The following is a 16,519-nucleotide window of genomic DNA, read 5'->3' on the forward strand; positions in this document are numbered from 1 at the left end:
TTGACTGCCATTCAGGTGAGCATTTCCAAAGAGTTCAGCACCTCGGATAGCGCCGGCTCCTCAGGTTATTGTGTGAGTGAAATCTCCCTCCCTCTCTCCATCTCTCCCAGGTGGGGCAACCAGGAAAAACACCTTAGATTTTGCATTTGTACATGTTCAGTGTTACTTTGAGGCAGGTGGTTTCGCGGCTAGAAGTATTTGAACTCTCGTAGATTGAAAATGTCAGAATCGATAAATACATCTACGAGAGATCAAATTTTGGGCTACTGTTAGTTGTTGTATGTTCAGGGTTAAGAGATACGTTTCTGGTTTCTGACCGACAGCAACAATATCACAAAAAACTATACCATGGAATTTACTTTGACCTGCAGAGTTTAGTGACCCTATGACCTTTCATCTACTGCCATCATCAGGCTAAAATGTCCACTTGCATACAATATGTTACATGTTTGTTTATGTATTTAAGTGAATAGGGGATGAAAGACAAGCAGGGGAATTGCATAGATAAAAGACTAGGAAGAATATATAAAAAATATAATATAATTTATAAATAAAAAATACAACCTTAATGGGGGCGTAGTGACCATCAGTACTGCTGTCCAGGGCCACCCTATGTCACCCCTATGTCGTCCGAGGAATTGAATATGAAGGCATAGGCTTTCTTGGGATTTAAATCCTCTTGTCAATCAATCAAGCCCACGCATAGAGTTGAACCCACGATATGCACACAACAGGTTTTTTTCTGTGGCCCAACACTGCACTCGAGTGGACATGGCGTAGAAGTGCACCGCACATATGTTTTTGTCTGCAGGAAATCCAGTTGCTTAAAAGAACTACTTCCTGTCAGTGTCTGTGTAATAAATAATCCACGGACCACTTGTTGTTGATAGGCGGCGGTGGATAGATCCATTCATTCATTTCGATGTTTAAGAAATGACGAAAACAGACACGACGAAGTTAATTGTTATATGAGAGAGTTTGTTTACATTGAAACCATGCCTGGGTTGAGAGAAGCGGGACTGGTGGGAGCCTCCGTCGCTGTAACGGGTGGACTTGTGTATGCTGTCTGGAGCTATCTGTCTGCTTCACCACGACGAGACGACAACACACCGACTGCAGAGATAATACAGCGACATTCTGCTGAGACTGATACCCGAGCCGAGCCTGGAGAGCAACCAGAAGAACCCGAACAAGACCGACATGGACCACCTGGAGACGGAGACGTCCTGCAACAACAACAACAACAACAACAACAACAACATGTTGTCGTGGAAGCCGTGACTGCACATGTTGACACCTCGGAGGCTGCTGTTGTTGTCGAGGTATGTTGGAGTCTTCTATTAAAGTTAGGGTTCCCAAAGTTACCAAACGTGTATAATCCAATTTGACAGACAGATTATACCATAGTAGCTATCTATAGAGATTATAGTCAGATGTAGCATTATTATAATTAAAATGTTATGGTATTACAATTTACAACCATAGTAGCTATCTATCTATAGAGCTTTACTAGTCAGATGTAGCTTTAAAGTAGTTCAAAAGGTACTGCATATTATTATAATTTTAGTTGTATGTATGTATGCCAGGTATAAACATAAAATAACAGTAGCCTGGCTCAAGACCATAGACCCACTCACTGAGTAGACTAGACTGCCTCATCCATCTTGCATCTACAACTGCTTATCCAGAATTGGGTTGCGGGAGTAACGGTTCCAACACAGATCTCCAGTCTTCCCTTTCCAGTGCAACCTTAGCAACTTCCTCCTTGGGGACTAGGACAAATAAAGAGGATAGAGCACGGAGATGCGGCCCGGTCTCCTGCGGGAGGTTTGCACATGCTCAGTGTAAACAGGAACTGCGATGATGGAGTGTTCCAGCAGAGGTGCTAGATAGAAAGCTCAAAACGTAAATAATGAGATCCAGAACAGTTGAGAATTAAACGGCAGTCACCCTTCCCTTTTCAAATGTTTTATATTATCCACAGCACTTGAATGAACAGTATCCTTTGTCATTTCACAAAAATAAAAGTTTGACACATGTACTAAAGAATATGGAAAATCCACAAAAGAAAATATACAAAAACATTAACATTTAGTAAATGTACTTGTCCTTTATCTTTCAGTTTGTTATACACACAAAAAATTCCACAGTTATGAAATTGATATACTTTTAAAAATAAAAACAAAATCAACTTTGTACTATTCTCTTTTTTTGATATCCTTTTTATTATTTCAGTTCAGGGTCAGCAACTCTCATGCACCTCTAGCACCTCTGCTGGAACACTCCATCATCACAGTTCCTGTTTACACGGCACATGTGCAAACCTCCCGCAGGAGCCCGGGCCACACCACCGGAAGAAAAATACTTTTAGTTACTCCACTGCACCCTCTACCGATATTGCCAATAGAAAACAAATTTCACGCCCCCAAATGAGACAGCGGGCCCACTTCAGGTCCGTTAGAACGGTGTACTAAAAATACCCTAATTTCACTGGTTCATTACTGAGGCTGTAGCAATTGTTTTTGTGTTCTAATAAAGTGTCCCATACAGTATGTTTGATTTGTCCTTTTCAATGTCACATACCTGTTATCTCAATATAAAACCCACAATGTAGTATATTATACTTCATCAGTGTGTCAAAAGTGCTAGCATTGTAAATGTCAAGTTAAAGTGGTCGCACGGTATTATACTATAACTGTACGTCAGTCGCATCCCTTGAGGTTTTCAATACCCAGATACAGTATATTTGTTGTGTTTCGTTTTATAGGCTATGTATTTGTGGGAAATTATTCAAATTACCCAAACAGCATCTTACAAAACGAATTATTAATCATCTGGATAATTCACTAGGTAGTTGAAAATGTCAGGATATATGTCACTCCTCCATTTAGCTGGGTTATTTTCCCAACTATTCAAGTTAATTATAGTATTATACAACAACGAGTTGAGCTCTTCGGTAGGTAGAACATAATATAAGCCCGTGTTCAAAATATAGACATGAATGAACAAAGTCAGTCAGGATCGTGATTTATTATTGAGAATTCCACTGTACAAAGTCGGCGCTCGTAGCCTCGTAGAGGCAGTGACGTCCCTTAAAAGCGACAGGTTCTCTGTCAGCCGTCTCCCCTCTGCTCTGTTAACATTATGGGTAACTCATTGAAGTGGTACATTAAATGTCACAAATACATCCTCTATTGAGAAAACCAGATTTGTTGACAAAGAAACATATTTTTATTCAAATCAATATAGTCTTCAGTTTATTTCGCATTATTTTTAAAGTAGGCCAACTACAGTTGAATGTCAATGGACTTTTGTCTCATTTGGGGGTGTTAAATTAGTAGTCCCGTGTGTCTCTAATAGACAAGATGGTGAAAACAAATCCCTTTCTGGCCAAATATTTTTGTAAATCTCTATGGGGGGAAAAAATCTATGGCAGATTTTTCATTGGTGCCAGAAAACCGTGCCCACTGCCATGACCCGTTCAGCTGCCATGGGGAAGTTATTGTCATCATGTGTGTGGCTGTGTGCGTGTGTCCTTACTGTCCTTGTAGTCCAAGCCTGTGGAGAAAGGGAGGCAGGTGTTGGTGTTGGGTCTGGATGGAGCAGGGAAGACCTCTCTGCTGCACTGTTTCTCAACGGGGGCCTTGGAGCAGGATGTGGTTCCTACGGATGGATTCAACGCCGTCTCCATCAACAGAGAGGACCTGCAGATCGAGTTCCTAGAGAGTAAGTCAATGCTCTCACTATGTCTAAGTGGTAGACACACACACGTTCATTGATGGTGATGGTGTTTAAGTGACTTGACTCTAGGCTCACGTGTGTCGGACAAGCTGGCCTAGGTTTGAATCCCATCTGTGCCTTTCTCCTCGACACTGTCCCCTCTCAGCTTTCCAACATGTCTGAACAAACTTAAAGAATACAGATTGGCTTACTAGAGAGGAAGACTAAACTCTGAATAAATAATTATGTGCTTTAAATGGTAAATGGTAAATGGTGCATTTATATAGCGCCTTTATCCAAGGCGCTTTACATAGATTGTGCATTACATTCACCCATTCATACACCGATGGCAGCGGAAACCATGCAAGGCACCAACTAGCACATCGGGAGGAATTAGGGGTTCAGTGTCTTGCTCAAGGACACTTCGACAGTAACTCTGGGGGAGCCCGGGTTCGAACTGGCAACCTTGCGGTTCCCATCCAGGCACTCTACCCCTGAGCCACCGCCGCCCCATGCTTTGTAGTAGTGTTGCTCATTGTTAATATTATATCATTGATATGATATCCTGGTGTATAGGGCTAATGTATACCCAACAATTATTTTTAAATTATTTTACCTATTATATAAAATAAGTATTCTAAACTGAAATGTTTTTAGTTGTCAGTTCAAAATAGGGCTGACCCCCCAAAAAATTTACTTAAAAGAACCCCAACCGAAGGTCAGGCCAACCGAAAGTCAGCCCTAGTTCAAAACACGGTTGTCAAGTGGCATGCAACAAAGGCAAAATTAAGCCAGGACCTGTGTGCAATTTCTGTATAGTAAATGGTGTAAACTCACTACATAGTTTAAATACCCCTCCATTACTGCTACTTGAATGGAATTTGTTCCCCCATTGTGGGCCGGATGATAGTGTTAATCCAACTCTCCTGTCTAATACTATGCTACCCATAATGGCATTTGAGGGATGTTTTTTTTTAAAGATTTTTTTATTGATAATGCAGACATCATTTACAACAATGAATGACAGAATCATGATTCTTTTTCTTTTTTTTAAACAAGACAAGACAAACTCAAAAAAGAAAAGACAAAAAACTGTGAAAACAACCCACCCCCCACCCCAACCAGAGGGATGTTTTTTTAATCCAAATTGTGTCATATTATCTGTATTGTGAGAAGAACCCAGTGGGAAGTGGAGAACACACAACTGATTATTCTTGCGAGATGTTCTGATCACAGCTACGCTCAAATTATGTCTAATGTTAGCACAGACAATCAAATACAATCAATGATTACATTATATAACTTAACTTTTATATTCTGGTCTCTCTTGCCACATGTAGTTGGAGGGCGAGAGCACCTGCGTCCCTACTGGCAGAAATACATGGCCAAGGCTCTGGTGCTGGTGTTTGTTGTAGACGCTTCCAACAAGGACCAGTTCCCCTTGGCTAGGAAACACCTGCATGAGCTGCTGCCTGGATCAGATCCCCAGCTTCCCTTAGTGGTACTGTCCAACAAAGTGGTAAGAAGGACAGGTAGACACACACACACACACACACACACACACACACACACACACACACACACGCACACACACGCTCATGCGCACGCACACGCACGCCATCAATTACACTTTTCAATTAGAACATTTCTTCCATTTGTCATTATCTTCATTCGCAATGGTGAGCTGTTGCATGTTCCAGGCAATGCTCAAAGCTTGTGTGTTTGTGCAATTATTATTAATTCAATTATGCATTCATATTTTCACAAGAGCAACATTATAGTTTACAGATCCCTCTCAAATAGTATTTCGTGGTGAAAACAATCTTCCGTAATATAATTCATAATGTGAAACTTTCATATACACGTACCGGTATTCTAGATTCATTGATTGCAAATATTTCACTTTATGCGCAATGAATCTAGAATAGCCTATATGAAAGTTTCACTTTTTAAATTATATTACAGCATAAAATGTACTTTCCCACGTTATTCTATTTTTTGTAGATGGATGGATGGATGTGTGTGTGTGTGTGTGTGTGTGTGTGTCTATTGATATATCCCTTTCATTCATTCATTTTTTGGGGGGGGGACAGTAGGATTCTGTCTGCAAATTTAAATGTGTTAATATTATTTTTTATCAACCTGGGACCTATTTTTTGTTCCATTTAAATAATTTGTTCCCAATTTGCCCCCCCTCCCTCAGAGAGGACGTATAGGGCCTTAGTTCTACTCCTTCTTCCAGCCAACACTCCCCACTGACAGGTAGTACCCCTCCCCCCCAGAGAGGACGTATAGGGCCTTAGTTCTACTCCTCCTCCCAGCCAACACCCACTGACAGGTAGTTACCCCCCTTTTTGATTTACATCAAAAGGGCATGTGAGCTCAAACCCACAATTCAACATTTTGGTTTTAAGATGTTGATATTCATTTTGTATTCATCCTTAGGACCCCAAATCACACCTTAGAAAGCATGAGTGTCTATTTCCAACAAAGTGTTTTTTGATTGGGGGGGTCATATTTTGACAGCAGGAATTGCCTATCATAATTTGACCCCCCAGCGACGTTTTGAATGTCTCAAAGTTGATTGTTTATTTCCTTGTTTTTTCCAGGACCTGCCGGGGGCCTGCAGCATCACAGAGCTCCATGAAAACCTGTCCCTGTCTGATGTGGGAGACCAGCGCAGGTTGTACCTCATCGGCACGTCTTCCCAGAGTGCAGACATGGAGCTGAACTCAGGTGTGCAGGACGCACGAGACCTAATAGTTCAGCTGGTGTGTGAGGGTTGATGATCCTCCCTGGTAGCCAAAGCCCCTTAGTTCACAGGCCCTGTTCACTCTGTGACTAGCCAAAGACCCTTATTGCAGGCCCTGTTCACTCTGTGACTAGCCATGGTTACATGATGGAGTTAGTCCGAGTTACGATTTGTATTAGTATACTCATAAATTTCACAGGGCAGATATGGCAAATAACTTAAATATACAAAGAAATCACTGACACATTTTGTTTAATACGTTTTTTCTTTGGCATTTCGCATTTTTCTTCCGCATTTGACCACCAAAGTTTGGTGGTAAAATGCGGAAGTGCAAACGTGTGCTCAATGTTAAACCTTACCCCAGCTGCACGGGTTTCCTCATAATAAATGCACGGGCCCGCCTGCAGCCTTTCTGGGGGCTTGCTAACCGAAGGGGGAAGTTAGCTGTGCGCTATTGGTGGTGTAGTGTCAGGGAGGAGGGGCAAACTTGTTTACGAACTCAACTGACAAATCCTCATACATTTTACAGGTCCAAAATTCCAAAGATGTTTATTTTGACAAGCATTTTAAAAAGTGTATGTTTAAAAAAAGGCTCTATTTTTCATGTTTGGATTTGGTTTTTGAGGATTTCAGGGATGCACCAGCAATAGCAATGTTGCCTGTTAGCTTAATGCAGTAGTAGTGAACTGGTGTCTTTTTGTGTGCAGTGCACTGACTGTATGGGATGAATGTAAAGGAAGTCCAGTATGTCCAAAACCGACGTATCTGATGTAGATATTATTTAGACACAAGCATGTTAATACTTTTCATTGATTGATATTTATATAGCCCACAGTCAGACTAAAACCACTTTTGAGACAACATTTGCAATGAGCTTGTAGATAATGCTACTAGTCCGGCAGCCGACCGGCTTCTTTTGTTTAAAGTGGGACATTTGGTATATAGTCTTTTTTTATTGGCCTAAAATATTGTCTGTATACATTCATGAATCCACTTGCTGACCAGCTGTCAGTATTGAGCAATTTGTTTTATAGGGGTTAATATGTGATCCTACCAACATCCTATATAAGGCCAGATTTTCATATTTTCTTTATGCTTTATTTACTGTAGCATGTGACATGTCAAACTAGAGGGTTTTCATGATTCTGAATCCATTCCAAGCATTCGTTTTGTACAAAAAACACACCTTGGGCTAAAAACGGCCATAGCCACTTGTCCAAATGTGCCCAAAATGTGCTGACCTCATCACATTTCATCACATTTGTGATGACGGCTATGGCCGTTTTTAGACCAAGGAGTGTTTTTTTTTTGGGTGCAAAACTAATGCTTGGAATGGATTCATGAAAACCCCCTAGTTTGACATTTCACATGCTTAAAGCATAAGAAAATGTTGCCTTATATAGGATGTTAATGGTAGGATCACATATAAACCCCTATAAAACAAGCCCGGCTGCCGGACTATACTTTTGCATGACACTCTTGTACAACGACGATTGATTTAAATAATAATAATAATAAAATAAAATAAAACTGAAAAACATAAAACATTGAAATATGGAGATGCAAGGTTTCTGCCTGACAGCGATGATCTGCAAAGCCGTTTTGTGTATCAGTTTGGAAGAGCTTTCAATGGAAATACCAAATAAAAAAGCCTTTTGTAGACAGATGTTGGGTGTTAAGTCTTAACCCATTCAGAGCGGGAACCTCTTTTGGTGTTAAAAATAGCAGATTGGTACTGCAATACGAGCTTGTAGATCTGCGAATTTTGAAAAATCGTGAAAATGTGGCGCAAAGCTTTGAATATATATTCTATAGAGCGAACACTGCTAAAATAGACAGCAGTTTAAAAGCTGAAATTCCCTCAATAAGATTAGATTACATTAAACCAAGATAAACCAAGATAACCAGTAAGACGCGCAAACGCGGGAAGCGAACGCAGCTCGTACATATTTGGGTTCTTTTAAGATTTATTTTTAAGTTATTTTTTTAAGTCTCATGTCACCATGACTCAGCCATAACCATATAAGGAGTCCCCAAAGCAGCTATACGTCCAAATATGGAGTGTGTTGCATCAATCACAAACAAATCACTCTGCTCCATATATGGGCACAAAGGGGACACACACGCACGCACAGACATGATCTGCTAGGTCTCATAGTAAGTGCTCACTGCGTTCGCAATAACCCTGTCTCCTATAACTGCAGGGAGTTTTCTCTGGTTTAAAACCTAAAGATCAAAAGCTGAATAATGAGAGGATGAAGAGATGCTGTGATACAAAGTTATGCGTGTACCTTCTGTCATCTGTACAGTATAATCAATTAAGTGGATTCCGGCTATATGAAATATAGATAGTTCATTGTTATTCTAATCATTCCAAGTAACTTTTCAGACTTTGCTTTCTCATGTTTTTTCTTCCGTTCTTTGCTTTATTAGGTAGTAGCACTAGATTACATTAGATGTCCTTTATTATCCACAAGGGAGAATGGTTTTGCTCTGGTCAATGCAAACATTAAAGCGCAAATAACATGCATTTTAAAACTGCTTTTAATATTTAATAATCATATGGTCTATGTCCCTCAAAGTAATTTCTAATGGTTTGAGCCTCAATCACCACTCTGATATAGCCAGGCCTTGGCATTTCTTTCTGGACTTTGGAAGCAGTTTTAGCTGCAGTACTACAATGTCCTGAGGTGGTGGGGGTGTTGATATGCAGATTATTTAATATTTGAGTCATTATAATATTGATGCTCGATAAAACCAGGCTTGTTTCCATTCCATGCCAGCTTGGAAAATCAACAATGGTGGACATTGTAAACAAAGTGGAAGTGCATATTTGGAACTGAAGACTGAAGAAGAGAAGGAATTATACAAAGTAGGTTGACATTGATGACATCACGATGAGGCCAAAATCAGCTGAGCTGTTCCTGAGAGCAATTTCCATTAAAACACCCATATGACATGAAGGCCTGATTGTTCAAAACTGGTTATTTGTGGGGATAGAAAACACACATTGGAGCCCCAAAAACATAAAGAATTTAAAGTGTCAAAGAATTTAAAGACAAGATACTATACTTTGTAAATTTGTATTTCTTGATGACATGTATTATTGTGTTCATATAGAAATTGAATAGGACCACAATTGAAACAAGTCCCCAGGTCGTTCTTGCGTTATCCCTATACAAAAAACTAGAGGGAGACATGTCAGATTTGTATTCGTCCTCGTCTGTGACTCACAAAGAGCATGTGGTCCATGCACTAATTGGCTGAGCCACCAGGAGTCCCCCAATGCTTTTTCATGTTTCGAGGGACTAAAGATGAACAATGATCACTGAGTTAAAAATGTTAACTAATTTATGAACTTCAGCTTCAGGCAACAGGGTCAAAAGCAGTTAATTTGAGTAGACTTTTATAAAGGTCTGGTACTAAACAGTTACTAGTATGTAGGCTACACCCAGGAGTTGGGAGCCAGCAAAACAACAGTACTTCTTTTCTAATAGCTACAGTAGTGTATTAATGGCCAGACATTAAATGCTGACAGTGGATCTATTACATGTCTGTATTTGTTTCCCTGGGAGTTTCCCCAGCTGTGACCCCTCGCTCGTTGCTGAGCCTACTGTGAGGGCCTACTGTGCAACCATTTTCCATCTCCCCGGTTTGTTCATTCTGGGAAACATTGTAAGCACCAAGGGAAGTAAGTATCCATCAGTAAATGCTAGTGCAGCCTTGATGGGTGTTGTATGAGGGATCCCTTTCACAAGGACTGGCCAAATAAATATGCCATGTCATTCATTTTGGTAAAGGGAACATTAGTGCAGCCACGTTGGCATGTAGAATTATTGCCGCTGTCGGCCAGAAATTAACACCCTACTTGATCATACTGCAGCGTCACACAGAAGTAGCAGATGTAGGCCTACAAGCTCGAAACGTGGCGCAGCGTCACGTTTTAAGCTTGTAGATCTGCTACTTTTTCTGATCTGCTACTTTGTTCCTGAAAAGTTACATGTTTTCTGTCGGGAAGAAACTCCAAAATGTTCATTTTTCAGGAAATTAACATTTTGAAAACAAAGCAATACTGCCTCATCAAAGTTGGTGTTGTGACTTTACTTTCCCTTTAATCTCTCCCCCGGCCCTCCCAACACACTTTGACTTTGGGCAAAAAAAAATGCTATATAAATCCCAGGTATTATTATTATTATGAAGTCCTCCCAGTGGCCTTAATTGACTCTCATCAGGGGCCCTTTAGTTGGGAACTGGACAGAGAGACCATGCATATCGACAATTTACTAAAAATGAAATGTTGAATCAATATGTGGGCCCCTCTTCTGTATTTAATAGGCTACAGCAGTGGTTATACACATATGCACAAATATATACACTCTCAGAAATGTTGGTTTAGTTTTGCTGGGTCAAGCCTGTTGGTTTATTAAATTGGTTTATTTTCATAGAAATGGGTAATCTGAGAACCCAATTCGCTAGGTTGGTTCTGTTGGGCATTTGGTTATTATACTGTTGAGTTATGGACTGCTCTGGGTTTAACCAACAAATTGGGTAACCGCCCGTATCGTTCGCGCATGCGCAACCAACCACAACCCGCGGCACTCCTCTTCTCTTCATCCAGCAGCAGCCTCGGAAAGCGGAAAACGTTTTTATTAATAATAGTTACATGTTCCGAACTTCCGACGCACCACTCCACTGCAAAGCAAGGTTTGTACATATCCACTATTGTTTTACCATATAGTTGACTTGGTGTTATTATATAAAGTTCATATTTTAGTAAGCTAACATTGCATTACATCAAAGTGGAGGGAGATGGGGCTAGCAAGCTAACATGGCTTGTAGAAAGTTAGCTGTGTATTCGCTCGCCCTCCCCGCGAGACGGTCCTCCACGGGCACGCGACGTGGCCCCACCGCCAGGAACACGCCGCGCAAACCCGGCTCCGACCGCCGGTGAGAAAGAGCCTGGTACATTACGTTAGCAGCTAACGTAATGTTAGCAGCTAACGTAATGTATCCGCCCGCTCGCCCTCCCACATAACGTTAGCTGTAACTACATAGCTAACCGTTAGCTGTGTAGTTAACCAGCTAACGTTATGTATCCGCCGATTTCGCAATGACTCGATAAATGCGCTGTTTTATAGGTAGGAGGACAACGATGGTTGCTAGCTGTTTATGCAATATCAAACTGTATCGAGTTATCTGGGCGCGATGGTGAATGAAGCCCACCACACACCGGCTGCCTGCGACCGTCTGCGGCGCGGCGCGTTGCTGCGCGGCGGCGCCGCCTGGAAAATAGAACTGTGTGTTCTATCGGCGCGCCGGGCGGCGCGGCGCGGCGCGGCTCCGCGCGGCGGACGGAGCCGGTGTGCGTTAGGTTCATTGAAAAGAATGGAGGCGGCTGTGTGCGCCGCGCGGCGCCGCGCGGGGGACGCAGCCGGTGTGTGTCGGGCTTCATTTGTTTCGTTTTTTAGCTAGCCAGCTTCATGGTAGAAGGCCTCAGCTATCAGCTAACGTCCACATTGTCGCATACAGTTTAACCGCAGACCTATTTTAAACTTTTATAACGAACCTTAGGCCAAACCGTGATAAGACGTTTGACTGAATATTATTTACTTATTTCACTTTATTGCATGTTTGTTCTTATTGACTGTGTTTCAGGTTGATGCTAACCATTGCCAATGGACGATTTTGTGACTGCAAAATTGATTGAGTGGCAGCTTCCGGGCCTCATAGAAAGGTTCAGAGGTAATCTAATTTATAAATCATCTCTCCATGCCTTCATTTTATGGGTACTGTGGCAGCCAGCCTGTCAATCTTGTGATTCAAATATCTTTGCTATAGTTCAACTGCACTCCTGAAAGTATTTGTGCTTCAATATTTGCTGGTTCAATAGGGTGCTAAAGGGCTGCATAACCAACTTGAACCTCAGGGCACATCAACAGTCACCGATGGTCACATTTACATATAGGACAGGCACTGTAGACAATAGACAACTTCAGTCACTAAAAGTTCACTACAACTGCAAATGTCACAGGCTTCAACACTGCTTAATCAATAAGAGTACAAACATAATAAGAGTCACATAAACAGTCAAACTAAAGAAATTATTGCAGAACAGTGTTTAACTGAATCTTCTCAGGTTCTTCTGGGAGTTTCTCCAGTCAGAAATGCGTTGCTCTTCTGAGAGACTTGCACTTATATTTTTCTATCTTTATTTCCAGAGTACCAGAAGGTGGTCCTTGCGAAACTTGTGACGATCCAGGACTCCATAGACAGACTGCAGAGAAACGAGCCATCACACGCTGCAAGCAACATCCATAGACTGGAGTCCTTGGATGAGTTCCAACAAAAGGAGGATGCTCTGAGTGACCCAAACACTTTTGATACATTGGTAAAAACAAAATTCGGTCACTAATGAAGTCCAACCGAGCCAACTGCATTGACCACAAAGCTACTAGCAGGCTGCTGTGTAATGCTCAGCTTAACTGTTAAATCAGAGATTGATATCAGAAGTTGATATTAGAAATCTTAAAGCCTATGTTAATCCGTAGTAGGATAGATAAACACAGCTCTATATGCTTTGTTACATTTTAGAGCTGTAGATTTGGTGTCATATCTCTTGTCTGACAGTGTGAGCGGAGCCCTACAGTTTGGCAGTACAGCCTTAACAGACAGAACACACGTTCTGTTTCGAATGTGTGAGGCCTGAGACAAACGAGACGCTTATTGAAACATAAACAAATCCGTGTCATAATGGTTACATTTTCCATATTTCTCTAACTAGATCCCTACTTGTGCTCACAGCTCATGCCTGTAGTGGTAATACAAGAAAATGCTTTTATTTTTAGGTTTCTCAACTGTCCAAAGTAGGTGGTAAGGATGTCAAGGACCGGGCGCACGTACAAAGCAATCGACAGGTAAAGTAATTATTTACTTGTAATTATATTAAAATAAAATGTCTAAAGATCTTTTAAGGCATTTAGATTTGGTTCTCTTACTAATTTTAGTTTAGTTCTCCATGTGACTTGAAATAAACTCCCAGTATATGCATGGATGGCAAAAATGATTATTTCTGATGATGATTTGATTTATCTTGGATTAGGCTCTTCACCAACCACCTGATGTCCAAATTCAATCTGAAGGGGAAGGGGAAGCAGAATAAAATCGCCATCGAGGGGACCAAGATATTTTCAGCAATTCTAGGTAATCCACTTTATTTATAAAGCCCATTTAAAATGGGGTTGAAGCAAAGTGCTGTACACAAAATATACTAAAATTCCATGGGCGAAAACGCATAATAACAGGGCAACATAAAAGTCAGTGCAGTGGAAACGGCAACTCTTAATCTGCATGTTCAAACGCCAGGGAATAAAAGTGAGTTTTCAGATGTGATTTAAAGACGGGCAAGGTTTGAGAAGCTCTAACATTAGGTGGAAGTTTAGTCCACAGTGTGGGCGATATCAGCTTTGATTTAGGGATCTTGAGAAATGACTTATATCAGTCGACCTCAGGGCCCTTGTCGATTATTTGTGTGCTACAAGTTCCAATATGTAGGCTGGTGCCAACTCATTTTCAGACTTAAAAACAAGCATTACAATCTTGAACTGGATCCTGTAGCGCTCAGGGAGCCAGTGTAGGGAGCTGAGACTCAGGGAGATGTGGCCATACTTCTGTGCCCCTGAGAGATGAGCGGCTGGTGCAACCACTCCTACAACCAGGCAGCAATGTCCGTGTACCTGTATCATGTTGTCATGAGCACGAGTATGTGACTTAATAATACCAGTAGGGGGCGCCAGAAACAGAGGGGTATTGCTGTGCTGAGAGAGAGGTGGGAGGGGGGGGGGGCGGGATTGCACCACTCAGTTCACACAGGTGTGATTTTTGACTAACTAATCGGTTCAGGCAGGCTTTGGTAACGCCAAATTAAATTGCAATATAGTAGTCAATTTGAAATGAATGTTGATTAGTATTATACTTGATGCAATGTAACTTGATTTATATCTAACTGTAGATGTCAGTGGCAACTGCATTCATTTGCCCAAATATGTTTCTCAGTAAAAGGTTTGAAATTTGAATTATTGTCTTGCCTAATGTCTTATGTTTTTGGGTTTTTTTACATTCCATCTCTGTAGACATAGCCAGAACGTCTTTAGTACGTTTTATAATGTCGTCTATCTAACGTCTTGAAAAGACGTCTTAAAAACGTTCATTCTGGCTCTTCTGGGTACGTCTTCTGAACGTTGGGGAATCACGTCTATATGACGTTATATAATGACGTCTATATAACGTCCGGAAAAGATGTCTTAAAAACTTTCATTCTGGCTCTTCTGGGTACGTCTTCTGAACGTTGGGGAATCACGTCTATATGACGTCATAAAGACTACTTTTTGCTCACTGGGTATCAGCAGCACTCTTGACTCTGTTTGGACAATGGAAACACATTATTATAATATTATTTAACAATTAATATTATTGATATTAATATAATATTATTATTAGACTGCTATTGGTGTAAATTGTATCACAGACACATTTCTTCAGTGTTTCAAAGTGGTCATTCAACATGACACTGGTTGCACTGGTGTGTCTAAAGCAGTAGTTTTCAATAAATTTAATTAATATTAATAATATACGGTATTATCAGCTCCTCATCAAGCAAAGTGATAAAGTAGAAGACGTTACAATGATGATCATGCAATGTTTCCACTACTATGCTGCCACCTAGTGGGAAGCGGGGTGGAGTGCAGTAGTGTATGGCAGGTCTCTATTATGAAAGGGGAATGAAAAAGAATAAGGAAATAAAACACAACTTCTTTCTTTTTCTTTTTTCTATAGGTCCAGCTATTCCCGTAGGAGTGGACGTCCAGGTGGAGAGTTTGGACAGCATCTCTGAAGTGGATATGGTACGTTCTAAAATGACCACTACAGGCTAACAAGCAGTGTGGTTTTTGGCAGCAGATTTAGATTTTAGTTTTAGTCATATATGGCTGTATTTTGCGCGTCTTAAGTACCAGGTCTTATTCCCTAACTTGAGTAAACTAAAGACCTGGGGGGCGTGATCAATGCTCTTTGGCCACTCAGAATAGCCAAATGGCATTGATCACGCCTCCAGGTCTTTAGTTTACTCAAGTTATAGGGAATAAGACCTCGTACTTAAGACACGCAAAATACAGCCCATAGTCTCTTGAATAGTTTTCACTTAGTTGTCACATTTTAGTCACCTGGAACGTTTTAGTGTTTAGTGTAGTTTTAGTCGACTAAATGTCATAAGATTTTAGTCGACTGAAATGTACATTGGCGGGCCTTGATGCCGTCGTAATGACTGTTTTTACACTTACTGAAAATAGCCGATCTACAAGCTCACAACGTGTTACAGCGCAACGCCTTGTGGGCTTGTAGATCGGCTATTTTCAGCATGCACCCAAGTGTAAAATGGCAACTTCACCACTTTTCAACCTATCTTCATATAATTGGTCTTCACTAATGTTCATGATACAATTCTACTCAGTCATAGGAGGGCTGTGGGCAGTTCATAGCCCATGCCTTTTTGCAATATTTGCAAGTAAGATCATTGGAGACAAACAATTGCAACTTCGGGACATATACAACCGCTCCATAACCAAAAAAGCAATTCAGATTTACAATGATTCTACCCATCCTCTTCACTCTGAATTGGACTTGTTGCCATCGGGCAGGAGGCTTAGGGCAAAATTGGCTGAAAAGAAGGGTTAGAAAACTTTTGTTTGTGCACTGAACTGCTGTGGACATTTAAAAAAAAATAGTCTAATCCCCACTGCTCATGATCACTGTTGCTGTGTTAATGTGAATGCATTTTATATAGTATTTTAACCCATTCTGAACGGGAACCCATTTTGCTGTTAGCATCATGTATGCTTTAGCTATTGAAAAATAGCAGATCTACAAGCTCATAGCGTGCCACCGAGTGGCGCGCTACGACTCCGCTGTGAGCTTGTAGATCGGCTATTTTCAGCATGCAACCAACGTGTAAAATTACTTGTATATTATCTCTTGTCCCTTATCACTAATCCC

At 41.0% G+C, this 16,519-nt stretch overlaps 1 protein-coding gene across 1 annotated transcript; it reads left to right on the forward strand.

Moving 5' to 3' along the window:
• The first annotated feature begins 817 nt into the window (after positions 1-817).
• arl9 (ADP-ribosylation factor-like 9) lies at positions 818-8,844 on the forward strand. Its single transcript, XM_080773737.1, has 4 exons — positions 818-1,322; positions 3,552-3,726; positions 5,061-5,239; positions 6,330-8,844. The coding sequence occupies exons 1-4, from the start codon at positions 969-971 to the stop codon at positions 6,504-6,506; spliced, it is 885 nt and encodes a 294-aa protein (XP_080629863.1). The 5' UTR covers positions 818-968; the 3' UTR covers positions 6,507-8,844.
• Positions 8,845-16,519: the final 7,675 nt, after the last annotated feature.

Source organism: Protomyctophum bolini (assembly GCF_963924005.1).
Source record: "Protomyctophum bolini genome assembly, chromosome: 10".
Lineage (NCBI taxonomy): Eukaryota > Metazoa > Chordata > Actinopteri > Myctophiformes > Myctophidae > Protomyctophum > Protomyctophum bolini.